Source organism: Lonchura striata, chromosome 17 (genome assembly GCF_050655825.1).
Source record: "Lonchura striata isolate lonStrDom1 chromosome 17, ASM5065582v1, whole genome shotgun sequence".
NCBI classification, from domain to species: domain Eukaryota; kingdom Metazoa; phylum Chordata; class Aves; order Passeriformes; family Estrildidae; genus Lonchura; species Lonchura striata.
The window spans coordinates 11441294-11461568 of NC_140719.1; the positions used below are offsets into that span (position 1 = coordinate 11441294).

The following is a 20275-nucleotide window of genomic DNA, read 5'->3' on the forward strand; positions in this document are numbered from 1 at the left end:
AGCACCTGAAGCAGTGATTGGGGATTGGAGGCTGGAAGGAGTCGGGAAGGGAAATTCCCCTCTGGAGACTCATGATGAAGGGATTCGAGTGCTGAAGATTTGCTCAGATTGGTGATTTTTATCACTATTTGTGAGGCACTTGAGAGCCCAGGGCTGCTTTGGGTGCCCTGCAGGAATTCTGGGAAAGGCTCATCCCAAAACTGCTGTGTGAGGCAGAGAGGCCTAAAAATGCCAATTTTGGGGTTTCAGTCTGAACCAGCAATGAGTGGGGATTTCTGACCCTTTTCCCATCAATTTTCCATTTCCCAGAGGAGGAAGAGCCCTCCCTGCTCCATCCCCTTGTCCCAATCCCCTCGGGATTTTCCCAGGGCAGGGAAATCAGTCCCAGCAGCACTGACAAGGAGAGCTCAGTGATTTTTATAACTGTCATTGGCCCCTAATTAGATGTTTGATGCCAAAGTAATGATCATAAAAGGCTCTTTATTTCAAACAAACCCATGTGAATAATTCTGTAAATATTTGTCTGGGTCAGCCTTGGGTTGAGTCCTGGGAAAGCTTTTTGGATGAGGATCTTGGCTGTTTCTTGTTGGCTTCTCTAGGAGCATATTTCAATTTTTTAGATGCTATCTTTGGGTTTGAGTCCTCCTGCATAGAGAATGGAAGACCTGAAATGACATCTCAGCTCTTAAATGCAGCAGATATTTCCAATGTCACCTTGTAACCAGTTTAACAGGGAATATCTGAAAGGAGGGAAGGGAAGGGACGTGCAGCTGTGACCCAGATTTCCTAAAATCACCCCTTGGAACCACCTTGTGGCTTCCAGGCAGATGCAGCCAGGAATATTGGAATATTTTATAGGAATATTGGTGAGGAAAGGTCCAGCAGCTCTTGGATTGGTAGTGAGGGATGGGTTTTGGGGTGGCTTTGCAGCCTGGGAGGGGTTTGGATCCCATGCAGGGGATCCTTGGAGGGGGTTTGGATCCCCATGGAGAAGTTTTGATCCCCATGGAGAGGTTTTTATCCTCATGGAGAATTTGGATCCCTGCTTTGGGGGTTTGTTATCCCCTGTTTTGGGGGTTTGCATCCCCTGGAAAGGTTTGGATCCCTGTTTTGGAGGTTTGTATCCCATGCAGAATTTTGGATCCTCATTTCGGGGGTTTGTATCCCATGAAGAAGTTTGGATCCCTGTTTTTGGGGTTTGTATCCCATGGAGAATTTGAATCCCTGGTTTGGGGGTCTGTGTCCCCATGGAGATGTTTGGATCTGTGTTTTGGGGGTTTGTATCCCATGCAGAATTTTCTACCCCCTATTTTTGTATCTCCTGATTAGGAGTTTGGATCCCTGTTTTGGGGGATTTTATCCCCATGGAGAAGTCTGGATCCCTGTTTTTGGGGTTTGTATCCGATGGAGAATTTTGGAACCCTGTTTTGGGGGTTTTTATCCCCACTGAGATGTTTGGATCCTTGTTTTGGGGATTTGTATCCCCTCTTTGGGAGTTTGGATCCCTGTTTTGGGGGTTTGGGAGTTTGGATCCCTGTTTTGGGGGTTTGGGAGTTTGGATCCCTGTTTTGGGGGTTTGGGAGTTTGGATCCCTGTTTTGGGGGTTTGGGAGTTTGGATCCCTGTTTTGGGGGTTTGGGAGTTTGGATTCCTGTTTTGGGGGTTTGGGAGTTTGGATCCCTGTTTTGGGGGTTTGTTTCCCCTGGTTGAGAGTTTGGATCCCTGTTTTGGGGGTTTGGGAGTTTGGATCCCTGTTTTGGGGGTTTGGAGTTTAAATCCCTGTTTGGGGGTTTGTTTCCCCATGCAGAGGTCTCTATCCCTACGGAGAGGTTCCTATCCCAGGGCAGGTGGGATGGGGAGGGAGGACTGGCTAATTACTGTGTAATTAGCTGTGGTTGGGCTCCGGAGGGCTGTTTGTAATGCAGATGCCTCTCGGGGCGGTTAATGGGGTTGCCTTTCTCCCCTAATGACCGAGGAGCAGCGATCACAAATTCCTGTCAAAGCTGGGCAGGAGTTTCCCGGCGCTGCCCTAATCCCTCTGGATGTGCTCATTTGATGGGAACAAACCCTCTCCCTGAACCAAGGGGAGGAATCCTGGGGTTTTAATGAAAAAAAAACCCCAAAATGTGCTGTTCCTGTGCTCGGGCAGCGAGGAAACACACCCGTGTTTTATTTATAATAAAGGAATAGGAGCTGGATGTTGTGCTTGGATGAGCTTCTGCTGCATGCTTGGGATCACCAGATTCTATATTAGCATTAAAAACCACCACTGGCCTATAGAAAAATAACATTCCCTGGCGATGTTCACAAGGAAATCCATCTAAACACTTAATTGGGAGCAAGACCTGCTGGATAAATGTGGATTAAAAATGAGAAAACCACTGGGAACGGGGAATTGAAGTGGCGAATTTCTCCCTTCTCTCCAAGACATCCCTTGAGGGCATCTCAGCTCCTCGGGGGATGAGCAGGGATGAAATTCAGTTAATTCCAGGCTTTTTTTTTCCTCCTGCTCTTCCCGTGAAAGCAGCACCTGTGTGGTGCAGTGTGGGTTATATAAACTCAGGAATTAATGCTCCGGAGAAAACTTTGGGAAACGAGCTTCAGAAACGCTTCTGGTGAAGTCAAGCAGGTATTAATTTGAAATTTGCCTGCTGGCTGTATTTTTTTTTGAGGAGAATCAGATAGGAACTAAATGTACAGAGTTGGTCGGTTTAAGCATCTGCAGGAAATAATTGGTTTTACATTTCTCTCCCCGTGTCGAAATAGTGGAGTGTAAGTAGGGCTGGAAATAATTCAAGGTTGGGTTTGTTTTTTTTTTGTTTTTTTTTTTTTTAAATCAGCCAATGAAATATTTAAAAATGAAATTACTTCTGCCTGCTCCCATTAACTTTGCAGACAACTGAAAAAGCTGCAGTGCATGAAAATGAATCGCTGTATTTTTGGGAAGGTCCCAGCCGAGTTTACCTGGGCGTGGGGCAGTGCCCGCCGGGGATTTGCTGCCTTTGAAGCGGTGATGTGATGTGCGAGGCTGAAGTTGATGCTAATTCTGCAGGTGCTTGTGTTAATGTGCTTAATTAAGCTCAGGGCTGGCCCATCCACCTTGGGAAGGCTGGAGGAAGGGGTTTATTCTGGTTATTTGCACCGAATTCGCCCATTTTGGCTGCTTTTTCCAGATTTCTTGGTTGAGAAAGAAGATGCTCCTTGTTTTTTTTTTTTTTGTGTGTGCTGTGTCCTCACAGTGCAGCTCCCAGCACACATCCCAATCCCATTCCTCCAGATCTCCTCCTTCCCCTGAGTGCTGCTGGAAGATGCTGAGAGGGAACAGAATCCCTGGGGTTTTCCTGGGCCCAAAATTCCATTTAAAGGTGGCTTTGTGGTCCTTTTTAATGCCCCTGAAGTGTTGAGAGACGTGGTTTAGGTTGTCCTGTAAGGCTGTGTGTGTCCTGGAGCATCCTGCTGTGCTTCCACCGGCTCAGGAGTGGGGGAAAAAAACCCCAAATTGTTGCTCACTCTGTTCCTGACACCCAGGGAGGCTGCATAGGAATCCCATAGGAATCCCATAGGAATCCCACAGGAATCCCATAGGAATCCCATGGCTGGGATTTCCTGGCTGCAGGACACCACTGTGAGTGTGTGGGGTGGCTCCAGCCTGCTGCAATAATTCCCATTCCAGTGGCACCCTTGGGACGCAGGGAGACCATCAGCCACATCAAACAGGGAATTTGATTTTAGGGATTTGATTTTACAGGGAAAATCCCAGTTTTGCTGTTGATTTTTGGTCCTTTTTGGGGGGTTTTGAGAGAAGCCATGAGGACAAAGCTGCTGCTCTCACTCTGACAAGGCTCTTAGGCCGGGTCCCCTTTATTCCTTCCCCTTTCCCAGATGATCCTGCCAGCTTTGGATGCTTCCTTGCAGGAATAACTGTTCTGCACCCCCATCCAAACTGGTAGCAAAGCTTCTCGTTGATTTTCATGTGCTGCAAGCCCTGATTAAGCCTCGCAGGGCTTTAAGTGGTTGATGATTACAAATTGCTTTGAAAATGCAGCTCCTGTCCCAGTGCCAGATTGGCTGGGAGTGCTGGGACTCTTTAGAGCAAAGAGAAAAGGTTGAAATTTCCTTTTTCCACCTTCAAGTGCACCTGTGTGAGAGCTGCAGGAGGTCCTGTGTTCAGGAATGAATCCCATGGCAGGAAGAGAAACTGGGAAAGGGAAGAATGAATTCCTAATTCCCATCTAAACCTGCCTTCGGTGGGTTCTAAGCCATCCCCCTTTGTCCAAAATCGTGGAAAATTCTCCAGCTGCAGAGGAGGTTTCCTTGGGAAGCATGGCAGATTCCTTGGATGTGATTTCCATCTCTTGGGAATCTCTTTTTCCATCTCCAGGTGCTCCCTGAGGGCTCAGGCAATCCAGGGGCCTTGCAATGATGTTGAAATGGGATTTTGTGTAAAAAAACAGAGCCTGGGGGCGAGTGGGACAAAATTTTCATCCCTTTAGGGCTGGTTTTAAGGAGCTGCTCCTAAACCCATCTGTGGATGTGCTGAAGGAGCGAGTTTGGAGCTTTCACAGCTCCTAAAATTCCAGTCTCCATTCACCCTCAGTGGTTCAAAGGGCAAAACTCCTGCCAGGAATGAAACTGGGGCTGGAGCACTTCCCAAAATGTCACAGTGACCCAGAAATTCTTGCTCCATGTGGAGGGGGTGTCAGAATCTGTGGGATTGGTGATTCTGAGATTGTAGAAAGTCTCTGTCTGTCAGCCCCGCTGCCAAAGCAGAAGCCATAATTGGTCTGTGCTGGTTTCCAGGTTGTTTATTCTGTTTATCTCTCACATGTTCTGCTGCCCTGCCCAGCTCTGTCCTGCAGGGCAGCGTGTGGGGCTCTGCCCTCAGTGGGATGTGACAAACATTAAATACCAGAAACTCCTGGGCTGCATTTACAAGAACGTGCCAATATCTGTCACCTCCGTTGGACAGTGTGTCCCCAGCCTGAACCAACAGAAAAATGCCAACACCACAGTGAGACATGGAGGGCCATTGTGTCTGTGAGTTTGGCATGGAATTTGCAGCAGATTGTTTCATGATATTCCATGAAGGAAAATCTTGCTCTTTGCTCACTCTTAGCTGCTCACAGCATGGCTTTGTTATAAACCCCAATGATTGGTTATTAAAAAAAAAAAAAAGGATTTCTGCTCAAAGGAAACAGGGATTTTTTTTTGATTCTTTGGATTTCATGGAGTCTCTGAGCTGCTCCAGTGCCAGTTCTGGGTTTCTTTCTTTTCCTTTTGGGATTTTTTTGTAGGATCCTTCCGATCTGACTCTGCATAATGGTTTCCTTTGTTCCCAGTTGGGACTATTTGGGCTTTTTTTTGAAAGGAAAAATAAATAAATAAGGGGATGTCATGAGTCATTGGTGAAATATTCTGCAGTCTGGAGCAGTGTGAATTGACACAGCTCTGTGGTAGCTCTTGGGAGGAGCAGATGAGTTCTGACTCCTTCCATAACTGCCTTTTTCTTTAATTCCCTCTATTCTACCCCTTCCTAATGAACAACCCTTAATATCTTCAATCCTGCAGCTCACATTCTTCAGTTCTCCTCCTTTAAATGCCTTTTCTCTTTGCCCAAATAAATAATTGTGTTTTATTGGGCTGCTGGGATGCTGAAGAATTTAAGAGGCTCTGTTAAGCTCATCCAAAGGATGCTGGAGCAGCAGCAGCTGGGGCTTGATCTCCTCCTTTTAGGCTCTGCTTTATTTTAGTTTTATTTTAGTTTAGTTTTATTTCAGCCCTGTTTTAGTCAGTTATCCCAGGGCTGCAGCCAGGTCAGCTGTGGTGAAAAGTGTTTAGAGAAGGAGTCAAAATTGTTGAAATCCCAGAAGCCTGAAAAGGAGACTCCCAGCTCCATTAAAAAAAAAAAAAGGGAAGCAGCTTTCAGTCCTCACTTTTATTTCTTCTGGATCTGACACAGGAACTCTAGGAATAAGAGAATATCCCTAAATTAGGATATAATATATAAATACCTCTTGGTTTTAATTCCAAATGGAAGCCCAGATGTTCAAGGCAATCTCAGGGGAGTGAGAAACCCGGAGCCCAGGGAAAAGGCTCTGCCCTGCCTGGGCTGGACCCTGCAAAGGCAATAATTGAGTGTTTATTTAGGGCTAAAAATATCTTGGAAAAGGACTTGAAGGCTGGTAAAGCTGGAAGGGGAAGGGTTTCTTTGGAGCAAAGTGGAGAACCAGTCCCTGTGCTGTGGGGATTCTCTGCTTCTTCCTGGAGGGACCCTGACCTTGGGTGGGATTTGCAGGTTGGGATTGACACTTTGAGGTCACCAATGGCTCCTCCTGTCCCTCCTCGGCTGCTCTGACCCCTCATGCCTTGGGCTGCTGCTGGAAAACATTTCTTTCCCCTTAAAAATATGGAACAGCTTCTGTGGGAGGGCGGGGAGGCCCCGCCTCAGGTTGTCCAGAGAAATTGTGTATTCCCCATCCCTGGAAGTGCCCAAGGCCTGGCTGGACAGGGCTTGGAGCAAGCTGGGACAGTGAAAAATGTCCTAAAATTCTTTTTGCTATTCCTGAAATGGAGAATCCTCATTGGCTTTACTTGCTGGGAGATAAATGGCAATTTTCTGTTGCTGTTCATATAGAGCAAAACCCAAAGCTTTACTTGCAGCAAATCTGCATCCCTGGGATGCAAACCCCAGCGTGGTGGGACTGCTGGGAAATGGTGAGGAAGGTGCAGAGGAATGAGCAGGGAATGCTTTTTCATTGTTGCCTTTTCTCCTCGTTGCCTTTTCTCCTCTCCTCGTTGCCTTTTCTCCTTCTTCACCTTACGGCCCCAAACCATTGCACACAAACCACAGCGTGCTAAGAGCAGCCTCAAAAATCCCTGAAGGTTTTTGGGATGTCCTCTGCCTGCTCCAAATCCAAAAGTGGAAGAAAATTCTGCCCACCCCTCCTGCAGACCCCCAGATGTCTCAGAAACAACAACAGGGCAGCTGTGTGCAGTAAATTTGTGTCTCCAGGTGAATTTTTTCCCACTTTGAAGGGTGGTGGAAGGCAAAAAATTGAGGAAAGATTGCAGGAAATCCCCTGAATTTTGTCACAGAACCTCAAGCTCATCTCATTCTACTCCTAAAATTTCCCTAGATCAGACTGAGCAGAGCTCAGCTTTAGAATTCCCTGGAATCCAGACTCTGTTTAAAAGCCTGGCTTCTCCTTTTGGCCAGTGCTGCCCAGTTCCCTGCACTGGGAGAACTGGGAATGTCTGTTCCCAGCACTGGTGATGCTCAGTGACGAGTTGGAACTCTGTGGGATTGGGATTTAATGAAAAACCTTGAAAAATGAGATTTGTTGTGAGGTCTGTCGCTTGCAATTTGTAATTTTTCAGGCTCTGGGAGCACGGACATGCACAAGGAACACATCAGTGACTTATGGCAGCACTTTGGGGTTGTTCAAGGTGTTAAAAATGATTATTACAGGCATAAATATGGCTTGGATTAATGACTTCTGGCTGAGGCTGGGATTTTCAGTGTGCTCTGCAGGAGCTGCAGCTCCCATCCTGCACTGAATTTCCACAGCAATGTTTCCATTGGGTTCTTGGGGTTTTCTGTAGGGTCTTTTGTTTTTGTTGTGTTTTGTTTGGGGTTTGATGTTGTTTTGTTGGGTTTTTTTTTGTTGTTTTTTGGTTGTTGGTTTTTTTTTTTGGTGGGGAAAATAATAGTTAATTCTTTTCCTTATTTTTCCTTGGCCAGGGGATGTGGATTTAGGAGGGGAAAGCAGAAATTGGGATGGGGAAATGAAACTTTGGCTAATGACTGAGTGGAGAAAGCATTTCCCTGAGCTGCAGTGGCTGAAGCAGGGCTGCTTGTGCTGAGCCCTGTGACTGACAGGTGTAATGGATTGAAAGAAAATCCTTGTTTGTTATTGCACATATCCTGAAGGATCAGCAGGGTTTAAGGCATCTTTTCCTCTCAAAATTTGTCTTAAAGAACAGTCAGGGAAAGGAGAGTTGGGAATGAGGTTTGCCCCCAGGCAGGGGGGTTTGGTGGGCTCAGATATTCACTGGTGAGTGTTAATAATGGCTTCAATTCTGATTTCCTTTGGACTTCTGGGGGGATTTTGGACCCTGGCTGAGTCCAAGAGGGTGGTTTGGCTGTGCTGGTGGTGGCAGGTGGGTCCAGCCCAAAGCCAGGGGTTTTTTCCCAAAGAATCCTGCTTGGTTTGCTCTAATATTGAAGTGGGAGAAAGAATAAAATCTCTGTTGGCCACTGCTGGGTGAGGGTAGAGCTACAAACCTAATCACCAGCAGCCTCTGATCCAGGTTTTAACAGATGTTTAAAGAATTAGGAGTCAGATGATCACAGAAATTAACTGTGCTGATGGAGAAATTGGGGATTTAATTCCTCTTTTTGCCACTGTTGGTTCATCCACGAGAATGGAGTGGTGAAGGTGCCATGGCAGGGACAGCTTCCCTCAGCCCAGGCTGCTCCAAGCCCTGTCCAGGACACTCCCAGGGATGGGACAATCCCTTTGTTCCACATTTCCCTGGAAATGAAGAAAAAGCCAAACTTCTGGCCCTAACTTTTATCTCCCTGTCCCTTCCTCCAGTGCTCTGCACTGTTGTTTCCACTCTGGGCACAGCAGAAGCAGATCTGAAGTCAAGAAAAGCAAATCTTAAATCAAGAAGCAAATATTTTGTCATTAAAAAACAAATAATTAAGGATGTGCCTAAAGTACCATTCTTGTGATATGCCATTCATGGTGTTGTATGTATGAGTTAAGACTTTCTGAATTGGGTTGAGAGAATGGAAAGGGAAATCCTAGAATATATTTGTGTAGTTAATTCTTTAAGGAATCCAATCTTGATAGTTCTGTAGTATGTTTTGAGTCAAACTACACCAGACCACATAGATGGGATTTGTACTTTAAAGGAGGCAAAGATTATTTTCTGTCTCTAATAAAACCTCTCCTATGTACAGTAGTTTGTGTGGCAACATAAAAGCTTCGTTATAACCCTAGCATAAAATGTTTGTAATTTAGTATTACCCGTGGCATGAGTTTTAATAATTTTCAAGACTATCACAGGCACAAAACTCATTGCTGATGTTAGCTACCAAGATCCAGGTTCTGCTGGAGCCCTGCCACCTCTGCTGGGTTCAAATGAGAAGTCGAGCTCCTTTTTGGCTTTATTCCAGGGCTTTGCAGGTTTTTGGTGCAGCCTCTGCTGTGATTTTGGTCTCGTTTGGGGTTTGGGGTTCGTGTCTGTGTGTGTGCTGAGGCAGCAGGGACCTGGCTGCTCCCTCTGGGGAGCCCTGTGCACCTCGAGCAGAGAAAGCTCCTGTGTGTGACGCTGCACAGGGATGTTATTCATCACCCAGGGAGTGAAAAGGAGCTTTCATAAAGCACCTCCAGCCCTCTCAGCTGGAGGCCAAGCCCAGAGCAAAGCTGTGAGCAATCCCCTGGAGCTGCCCCAGCCAGGTCTCTGTCCTCCTGTGCACAGCAGGAGCTGGATTTGGATTGCAAAGCCGGGCTGAGCTTGGATTTGGCTGCAAAACCCCCAGGAAATAACGGAGCTGCCTGGCTGGGCAGGAATGAGAGCTGCTCCTGTCTGCAGCTCATCCTTGTGGGCACAGCTGGGCTTCTCCTGAGCTGAGATCCTGCCCATGGCCAGGGGCTGCGGGGCTCCTCTGCTGCTCTCTGGTTTCCAGCAGAGGTGGGACACTGGGGGGTGAGAGCATCTCTGAGCTCCTCAGAGAGAGAGATGAATGCAGGGCTTGAGTTAAAGCCTTTGGAGAAATTAAGAGATATTAAGCCACATAGATAGGACATAGAAGTGTAGGTTGAAGTTTTAAGAAATTAGAAGTGTAGGTTGAAGTTTTAAGGATATAGAAATGCAGGTTGAAGTTTTAAGAAAGTAGAAGTGTAGGTTGAAGTTTTAAGTACATGGAAGTGTAAGCTATAGTTTTAAATAAGTAAAAATACATTTTAAGCTCCTTAATAAACTGCATTAGCTAGTAAAGGTCCTAAGGCTTAGCTCCAGATGTAACAAAAATGAACAGAGGTGCTCGTTTCCAGTTGCTTTGGGCAGCACCAGGCTGGTTTTCTGCTTGAATATCTCACTCTGACCTAATTCATCATGGTTTTGGGGTGGCCCAGAGGGCGTTTTGGGGTGGCCCAGAGGGCGTTTTGGGGTGTCCCAGAGGGCGTTTTGGGGTGTCCCAGAGGGCGTTTTGGGGGCACTGAGGGTGTTCTGGGGATGAGCTGCAGTGTTTGGAGGCAGTGCAGCTGCTTGGATCATCCTTTAACGACACAAAATTCCCCACCAGGGCACTGGGGATGGGTTGGGGTGGCTCAGAGGGCTCCAAACCTGTGGCTGGTGGCTCCTGGAGAGGGTCCAGCCCCCCTGAAGCTCCAGCAGCTCCCACTGCAGGGTTGTTTTTGTGCCCAGGGATGAATCCATGGTGAGGATGGATCCCTCTGCAGATGTTCCTGTTCCTGATGTGAACACCGAGCTCCAACCCCCCACACCTGGCACGGGGACCCAGCTGATGTCAGGAGTCTGGAATCCACATCCCTTCCCCCTTTTGCCCCCCTCTCCACCCTAAATAAAAGCTGGAGGCAGCTCAGGAGCTGGCTGCTCTTGGAGCACAGGGATGTGACTGGAAGCAGGGAGGGAGTTTTGTTGCATTTTGGTTGCTCAAACACTGTAGATGTGCAGATATTTTGGGTGGATAAAACGTGGTGGAAGGCAGGGGGAAGATCCAAGTGGCAAGGACAGCTTCGACCAACGTGTTATCCATGATGTTATCCTGATGAGGGATGAGGAAATCTTGCAGCTGTTGGCTGCTCAGGCCAGGCTCCCTCTGCTCCTTTATTATCTGCACTGTTCCCTTGCCTTTGCCATGTGTTTGTAATTCCTCACTGAGAGCCCAATTTTTTAGGGTTGTGGAAAATTTTAAGAGGTGCCTAACAATGTTCATCCATTTTCTGTGCAGACATTGGGCTGAGCTTCTTGGTAACCAAAATTCCTGATATCATAAAAAGCTCTGTCCGTGCTCTTTCTTCCCACTGCTGTTGGTGCTGATGGACAGGATGCAGGCAGGTGGGATGGGGTAGAGAATCAGAAAAAGTATTTAAAAAAAAAGTGGGTTGAGATAAAGATAATTAAATAGGTAAAAGAGGAGAATTGTAAAAAGTGGGGGGGAAATAATTTTAGGTTGAGATAAAGGTGGTTTAATAGGTAAAGCAAGGAATTCTTCCCCCCATGGGCACACAGAGCAGGGCTTTGTCACAGGCATCTCCAGGATGCAATGAGTGCTGGATGCTGGCTGAAGACACCCAGGAAAATCCAGCTCTGGGTGCAGACAGCAGATCTGCTGCTGCTCTCTGCCCTGAAGCTTTGACCAAGTCCCTGTTCTGAATCTGCCATTAACCTTGGGTTGAAAGCACATTTCAGCTGGGTTTAAGCTTCTGGAGATTGATTTGTGTGCTGCAAGCCTGATTTGGAGCCCAGCAGTGCCACTCCTGTTGTCTCCTAATTCTTCTTTCTCCTTTTCTCTTTGCAGCTGAACCCGCAGACCTCTTGAAGGTGTTAGATTTTCATAATTTACCTGATGGTATCACAAAAACCACGGGGTTTTGCACAAGCAGAAGATCTTCAAAAGAAGCAGATGTTGCTTACAGAGTAACAAAAGATGCTCAGCTCAGTGCCCCGACAAAGCAGCTGTATCCTGGTGAGTCCAGCTTTTTATTTGTCCCATGAAAATGTTTGATTCCTCCGTTTCCCCAGTGTGCTTGCAGAGGTTCTGCTGTTTCAGGGGGCTGCAGACTTCCAGCCATCAAATAATATCCTTTCATCCCTGTGTTTGCACGAGGTGGTGGCTGTCACTGCAGAGGAGGTGGCCAGTGCCACCCCTCAGATTGGAAAATCCCTCCTCATTGTCACAGGGAGCTGGGGACAGAGGAGCCCAGGCTGGGCTTTGTTCTGTCCTGTGCCAAGCACAGCAGGTCTGGTTCTGGGGCTCTGCTGCCTCTCCTAACACAAATAATCACCAGAGAGAAATATCAGGCTGGCCCACAGGACCAGATTTCCTGAGAAAGGTTGTTTGAAGGGATGGGAGGCTCATCAGAGGAAGGCACACGGTCCTTGAAGAGCACTGCTCCTTTTATTGCTGCCTGAGCTGAATCTTTCAGGTCAAGGCATTATCACTGTGTGTTTGTAAGAAGTTATGGACCCAAACTCCTCCCTTGCACCACCATAATTATTCCTTCCCAAACCATCCAGATATCCCTGTGTCACCTGGGGGAAGGCTGGGATTGGGCTTGGAAGAAAAAATTGCCTTTGCTGAGGCAGGCTTGGCAGGAAAAAAGGAAGCTGGTGTGGGAGGCAGAGGGATTTAAGCAGAGCAGGCACACACGTCCTCCCTCAGAGCTTGGGAGGGGATGGATGGATTGGCTAAATCAGAGCTAATGGGCTGTGCCACCATCAATGCTTTAATTAACCAGGGCAGCCTCAGCCCCAGCCTGGCAGAGGCACAAATGAAGACTTTGAGGCTGGGCTGAGGATGTGCTTCCAACCCTCCCCTCCTGTGCTTCCCTCATTGTTGGGGCTGTTTCCAGCCTTCATCGTTATCCTGCTGTGCCAATAATTGTATTGAATCCATGGTGAGGCTGTGTCTCACCTAAAAACTGAGCCTGATGTGAGGAGAGCTGGGAGCAGCCTGTGACGGGCTGGGCATCACTGCATGAGCAGCCCTTAGCAAAGGAGCTGCTCAGTCTGGCCTAAAGCTGGGTTTAAATGTCTGCAGAAGGGCAAACCAGACTCCAAATTTGTCTTTATTGGTGCCCAGGGCAGGAAAGTTCTTTCTGATCACAGATAAACTCATTGTGTGCCCAGCTGGACAGGCTGTGCCATCATGTTCCTGAAATGACTTAAAGTTCTAGGCCTGGTGTCCATAAACTCAAAAGTGTTCAAGGAAAGGTTCCAGTTTGGAATATCCAGCTGGAGTGGATTTGAGAGCTTGCCAGTAGTTTCTGTAGCCACTGGGAAGTCTTGCCTGGTCACTTTTATGTAACAGAAAGCAGCAAATGGAGGTGAACTGGAGGAGTAAAAACAAGGCTGGAACATTCTGGCTGCTTGTTTGACAAGGGGATTGGATCACAGCAGGTCTGACATAGGGAACACAAGCACAGAGAGCTGAGTCCTGGAGAAAACTGAATCCTGGTCCCTGGAGAGAACGCAGCGTTGAAGATTTTCTTGGTTTATACCTTATTACTTTTATATCATCGCCCTCACTGAGTTCTTCTGCTTCTTCCTTGGGTGAGAATATCTGTATGGAGCTATGGAGCAACTTTTCCATCATTTTATCTCCTGGACAACCATGGGGTGTTTGGAGCAGCTCAGTCTCGTTTTGAAATTCCAGAGTCCTGGAGGCTCCTCTGCTTCTTGCTCAGGAGATAGGGAAGAGCCGAGTGAAGAATTCCCAGTGTTCTCCAGCAGATCCACAGATGTTTCCTCATCTCTTTAACAAGAAGTGACTTCAGCTCCCACCCCCAAATGAGAGAGGGGATAAAGATAACAAAGTAATTGCAGGGCAGTGTCCCAGGGGAATGTGGTTTTAGGGCTTTTGTGTCACCAGGAGGGTGGGTTGGAGCAGAGCTTTCCCTCTCTGCTCCACAGCACCCTTGGCAAACGCGCTCTGCACAGAATATTTTCTGCTAATTAGAAGCTGGTGCTTTTCTAAGATGTAATTTCATGGGCTTTGCATTCTGCTGCCACAGCCAGCAAAGCAAGATGTATGTGTGTGTATATATATATATATTTACACAAAACTTGTTTTTTTGTGCTCAAAAGAGTGAAAAAAAATCTGCTGAGATGCTTTTTGTTCTGGCTCCCTGAAGAAGTCCTGCTTCCCGACAAAATCTGTGCTTTGCCAGAAAGAAAAGCAAGAGAAAAAGAACCAAGAAAGGCAAGGGTTTCAGTGGCAGCCAGCAAAATGTCATTTGTGTGCTTCCATCAAATTTGCAGTTGTCATTTGCCTTCTCAGGAATCTCTGTTAGAGCTTGAATAGTCACCCCTGAGAAAAACAAGTCATTGCACAGCTGAGATCTCCTCAGATGAAGGAAAAGGCCAGAAATTGGTGGCAGCACTGGAAACCAGCTTTGCTTTGAGGAGGAAAAGTGTAAAGGCTGAGGAAATGCCACCTCTCTGTGTTTGTGTCAGGAATGGGATCAGCTCTTCTCTGCTCTTCAGCAGCTCCAGCTTTCCTGCCCTTCCCAGATCAGGAGCAGGACTCTGGTTTAGGCTGTGCTTGGTTACATGTGGATAAAGAAGAAGGTCTCAGGAGCAGGACTCAGGTCTAGGCTGTGCTTGGCTATATCTGGATTAGGAAGGTCTCAGGTGCAAGACTCTGATTTAGGCTGTGCCTGGCTACACCTGGATTAAGAAGGTCTCAGGAGCAGGACTCTGGTTTAGTCTGTTTGGCTACAACTGGAATAAGAAGAAGGTCTCGGGTACAAGACTCTGGTTTAGTCTGTTTGGCTACACCTGGAATAAGAAGAAGGTCTCGGGTACAAGACTCTGGTTTAGTCTGTTTGGTTACACCTGGATTAAGAAGAAGGTCTCAGGAGCAGGACTCTGGTTTAGGCTGTTTGGCTACACCTGGGTTAGGAAGAAGGACCACACCTGCCCTGTTTTGAAGACCAGGAGGTTCTACAGCAGCCTTTAATCATTGTGCTCAAGTAAGATGACTCGGGCTCATCCACTGGACAAGGAATTTGCTCTTTTCCCACTCACTGGCCACGGATTCTTGGTTCTTTTGCTCCATGACACCAGGGAACTCTCCTTGACAGCTTGGTTGTCACCTCCCACGCTCTGCTTCCAAAGGCAAAGCAGATTCCTGAGGGGTGGGATGTTCTCAGGAGCTCCTGTGATGGAAGCAGAGAGGCAGAGCATTATTTATGGGCAAGCTACAGATGGGAGAAGCTTTTCCCATCCCATGGAGTCAGCCATGCCCACCCTGGAGCTCCTGCAGCTCCAGCACCACTGGGGGCTCCCCGTCATGCTGTGGGAGGTCCCTCAGGGCGAGTTTGGGAGGTTTTGGCCACGGGGTGGGAGGAGGACGCCAGCCAGAGCCGGGCATGGATGCGCAGCATCTCCCAGCGTGAGCTCGTTTGAGGAGTGAATCCAAGAGGAGAACTCCATCCCAACTCCTTTGTTGGGGGGGGTGTCTCCATTGTTTTGGAGGGATTGGGGTCTGTTTCTCCCTGCTCGGTGTATTTATGGCCGTGTCTTTATCAGTATTGGGGTGTGTGGGGATGTGTTTTCATCCCTCGTTCAGCAGCTCGGGTCATTTCTGCCTCTGACAGTGCAGGCATTGTTATTTTGCCAGGACAGCAGAGCAGTAGCAGAGTAATGTCAGCTATAATTCATCCATTATGATTATTTGGGTTGAGAAACTCGCATCACCATGGAGACATTTTGATAATCATGGAAAAAAAAATTAAAAGCAGCTTTTTAATGAGTTGGCAGCTTGTCCAAGTTGAAAGGTACTGTATTGTGGGTTCATAATGAAATTTTGGACATGAACTATTTTACATAAAAGGCCCAAATCTGTAGGCTGTAATTGGAGCCAGGAAGGCGTATGGTCCTGCCTCAGTCCTCCAGGAGGGTTTGTGCACAGGGGAGGGAGATAAAGCTCAGGCCATCCTGAGGGAGGCACCAAAATCAGAGCTGCTTCTGTCAAATATCTGGGGCTGAGTCCTGGGGATAAATCAGAATATAATGGCATTGAATTCCTGACTGGGAGGCCTCTCTGCTGCTTCCCAAATGTCATTTACCCAAGGTGAGGGGATTCACTTTGTACAAAGTGTTTCTCCATAGGTCTCCTCAGTTATCCCCTTGCAATCCTCCTTTTGCTCTGCACCAGTTCCAGTTTTGATGCAGCTCCTGCCTCATCCCCTTCCCTCCTGTAGGCAGATAAATGCATTAAAAACACTTTGTTCCTAAAAATTAAAGCACCTCCCAGTCAGAAGAGGAAGAGGATGAGCTCAGGGCTTCTGTGTTTGAACTCCAGCTTTGCTTGGTGCCAAGAACTCCCCACTGCCACGTTCCTCATCCCCTCCCTGGGTGGAAAACCCCCTCTAGGAAAAACCTAAAGTCCTGAAAAAAAAATCTATTTGAAGCTTCTGGGCACTGTGCTTGGTGGTTTTTGTGGTTTATTTGGCTGCACGTCTGCAGTTTGAACAGGATCCCTGTGTTCCCCGGGTGCCACCAGGGCCACACGTGTCACAAACCCCACGGTGGGGCTGCCCCACTGTGCCCTGCCCTGCTGTGGTGGGATTTTTCTGCAGAGGTACAAAGCCACCCTCAGCTTGGAGAGCCTGGACCTCCAAAGGGAGATGCCCTGCAAGCCCCACGCTCTGAAATGCAGCATCGGGGTGGGGGTTGTGTGTATAATTTGGTCAAGAAATCTTCTTTATGAGCGCTCTGGTGGTTTTTCAGGCTGCCCTGTTTGGGATGTGCATGCAGGAGTTTCAGTCTGGGCTCCTTGTTTTTCAGGCTGAAGGGCAGAGAAACCCAAAGAGGGGGGAGGAATTTGGGTTTCTGCAAGAGGGTGACGCCCAGATTGAAACTTTGAATAGGTTGACCCTGTACTGACAGACTTTAATGAATTTAGTCCTCCAAACCTTGCAGAAATAAAGACAGAAATCACCTGTGATCAGCCACAGCTCTTTCCTGAGAGGAGGAACAGACAGAAAATGAGATGCTGTTAATAAGCAGGCAAATTAGTGTTTTCTATTGATTGCCAGATCCATTTCCTTTTTCAGAATTTTTTTTTTTTTTGTGTGTGTGTGTCTGCAGCAACCCTGAAAGCCAAAACCTCAAAATCCTCTGTTCTCAGGTGGAATGAACAAATCCTGATGCAGTTTTTGCTCCCTTAAATAAAAAACCCTTCAAGATTGTGTTGATGCTTGATTTCCTCTGTCCCTTTGACAGCTTAAATTCATTTGGAGCACCCCATGGAAGTTTTTACCTTGTGTCCTAAAATGCTTTAGGGGAGCTTCTTTTGGAAGGGTTGGGTGCAAATAGTACAAATTTAAGCCAATGACTTTTGTAGAATTTTTGTTTCCCCAGCACAGGAGTTTCACCCCAGAGTATCTGGGGTGAAGCCACATCTTCACCCGGCCCAATATAAAAATTTAGGGCTGCTGATGTGCACACATCTGGAGACAAACCAGCCGTGGCTTCTCAGACAACAGGACTGTTGATGTAGGGGTTATTTCTGAGGAAACCTCACTAACCTCTTTGCTTTTCCACTCCAGCTTCCCCCTTCCCAGAGGACTTCTCCATTCTAACCACTGTAAAAGCGAAGAAAGGAGGTCAGTCCTTCTTGATCTCAATTTACAATGAGCAAGGGATCCAGCAAATTGGTGTGGAGTTGGGTAGATCTCCTGTATTCCTGTATGAAGACCATACAGGAAAGCCAGGCCCAGAAGACTATCCTCTCTTTAGAGGCATTAACCTAGCAGATGGCAAGTAAGTGACATTTTGTGCACCAAGGAAAAAAAACAGTTCATTGTTTGTATCGATGCCAGCATGTTGAACATTGTATAAAATAGGAATCGTGCCTGTAGAAATGTGTTTGCACAGCTGACAGGTGCCCCAGTCTGTCATTTTGGCCTTTGGTGAATTAATTTGACATCTGTAAGAATTGTAAATGAGCAGTCAGTGCTGCTGTCTGGTACTTGTGGGGATAGGAACATTGATTTTCCTGTGAAGGGCCTTAAAAAAAAAAAAAAAATAATCAGTTTGTCTTGCAAAATCCACGCAGGGCTTAAAAAAGAGGGTGGAAAAGGGAGACGACAGTGTGGTTTTATCCCTGCTTCTTGTTGAAGCCAGAGCTGGCCCTCTCCTGCCTGATTTGGAGGGATGAAAGCTGTCACTCAGCATTTCTCTTGCCAAACAACCCTTTAGGCTCTGCCCAGGGAGGATTTCCATGAAGGTTCCCAGAACATCAATTCCTGAAAGTTCATTTTTTTTGTACAATCATTGCCTTATCCTGCAAAGCCGTGCCTGACACCTCTGTGGGGCTGTGTTCTCACAGGTGGCACCGAGTGGCTCTGAGTGTGCAGAAGAAAAATGTCACCTTGGTTCTGGACTGTAAAAAGAAAATCACCAAGTTCCTGGACCGCAGCGAGCATCCCATTATCGACGTCAACGGCATCATCGTGTTCGGCACCAGGATATTGGATGAGGAGGTCTTTGAGGTGAGCCACGGCAAGGAGCAGCTCTGGAGCTGGTCCACAGGGATGATGAGGTGCTCCCAGCTCGTTTTTGAAATTTTTGGTGGGATTTTTTCCATAGTAGAACGCCGTTGTTTGTGATTTTTAAGTTTTGATTTTGATTTTTCGCGGTACTCTAATGAAAACTGGGGGCCGGGTGACCTTGGTGCAGTGAGCTCTTCTGGTTGTGTGGTTTCAAGCCTTGCTGGGGTTCTGGACCATCTCTACACTGGGATTTTGGAGCTCTTGGCAGATTTAAACTGGGAAGGGCTCAAAAGGTTTTCATTCATCCCCGTGCTGGGATTTAGAGCTGCAGGGGCAGTGAATGAAGTCTGAGGGAAGCAGCTCCCTCCCAAATCCCAGCTCACGCTGGGGCTGCAGGAATTTGCTCTTTTTCCACTCATTGGCCATGGATTCTTGGTTCTTTTGCTCCATGACACCACGGGACTCTCCTTGACAGCTTGGTTGGCTTGGATGTCACCTCCCACGCTCTGCTTCCAAAGGCAAAGCAGATTCCTGAGGGGTGGGATGTTCTCAGCAGCTCCTGTGATGGAAGCAGAGAGGCAGAGCATTATTTATGGGCAAGCTACAGATGGGAGAAGCTTTTTCCCACAGTTCAGCAGCTTGTTTAATGTCTGCATTTCCCCGGCAAAATCAACTTTTGTGCTCTGCTGCACTTGGGAGGCTTTCCTGGGGGTGAGAATCCCGTTCCTGATCTTTCTTGTGAGCTGGAATTGCTTCCTAAAACCAGCACCGAGTGCAATGGGGTGTAAACCAAGCCCTGTTGATCTCTAGCTCTTTATTTTTATGGAATTTATTTAGAGGAAGAGCTGGATCTCCTGGGATGGGATGGGAATATCTCCTATCCCTGGCTAATCAGAGCTTTAGCAATGCCAGTTCTTGCCTGCATTTTGCTGTCACTCAGAGGGAACATTCCAGGTTAATATTACCAACATCTGGGAGCTGCTCTGCTGTAAACAGAGCAGGAATGCCTGGGCTGAATATATCTGCCAAAATCCCAGTTACAGAGTGAGGCCTGGATCTCAAAATTGTATTAAATTAAGAGACATTCCCTGGGAAATTGAACAATTAAAATGGAGAGTAAAAGCTGGGTTTAATGGGAACTGGAGTGTCTTTCACAGGTGTTGGATGTTCTGCTGAACATTTCAGCACTGGATGCTGAGGTTTGACTTTTACATAAAAGTGCTGAGTTCTCCCCCAGCTCAGGTCCAGTAAATCCACTGGAAGGGCTTGGTGCCACATCCAGGCTGGATGAAAAACCTGCACTTTCCTTTTGTGAAATAACAGGATTTCCATATCTGCCCCTGAAAGTTGGGGAATTCCCAGGTGGTTTTTAGGTCTCACCTGATTTTGGGACAGCTGATTCCTCTGCCAGGGAGGGAGCTGAATCCAGGAGTTCATGGGGGCTCCCTGCTCCTCTTTCAGCCCTTTCTGTGGCCATGGCTCCATTGCTGAAAAGATTTTAAACCCTGAGGGGCTGTGGGACTGATGTTTCAGGGTTTAGTTTTTCTATTTTTCACATTCTGAGCTGCTTTAGTATGTGGGTCTGGGATTTGTACGAGGGGATACTGAGCTCTGCACAGAGCAGGGAGACAAAACAATTCCTGCTCCAGCTGGGCACCAAGGACAAATGATCCAAATCTCAGCCCAGGAGCACAAACAGCGTGGGCTGGAGAGAGAAAAACAAGCAGGATGGGACTTGATAACCTAAAGCTGTAACTGAACAATTAACTCTAATATGCAAATGGAGCAGAATGGATAAAAGTGAGACCTCGTGACCATTTTGTGACCATTTTGTGACCATTTTGGTTCATCTTGGGTGTAGCCATGGCTGGGGCTTTTCTGCAGCCCAAGGTGGATCCAGTGAGGCCTCCAATAAATCCCTGCTCATCCTTTAGCTCAGTCTAGCCTCTGATCTAAGTCAGCCTTCCCAAGGCATCAGGACCTCCTCAGTTTTGGGGTAGAAAGGAGCCTCTTGCCTGT

At 47.3% G+C, this 20275-nt stretch overlaps 1 protein-coding gene across 4 annotated transcripts in view; it reads left to right on the plus strand.

Annotated features, from left to right (window-relative positions):
- The window catches only part of COL5A1 (collagen type V alpha 1 chain), a 133421-nt gene that overhangs the window by 17564 nt on the left and 95582 nt on the right, over positions 1-20275 (plus strand). For all 4 annotated transcript variants that reach the window (XM_021543582.4, XM_021543583.4, XM_085594208.1 and 1 more), the window contains exons 2-4: positions 11554-11721; positions 17312-17525; positions 18094-18256. In XM_021543582.4, the coding sequence (XP_021399257.1) occupies positions 11554-11721; positions 17312-17525; positions 18094-18256 (545 nt within the window). The remainder of the gene's footprint in view (positions 1-11553; positions 11722-17311; positions 17526-18093; positions 18257-20275) is intronic.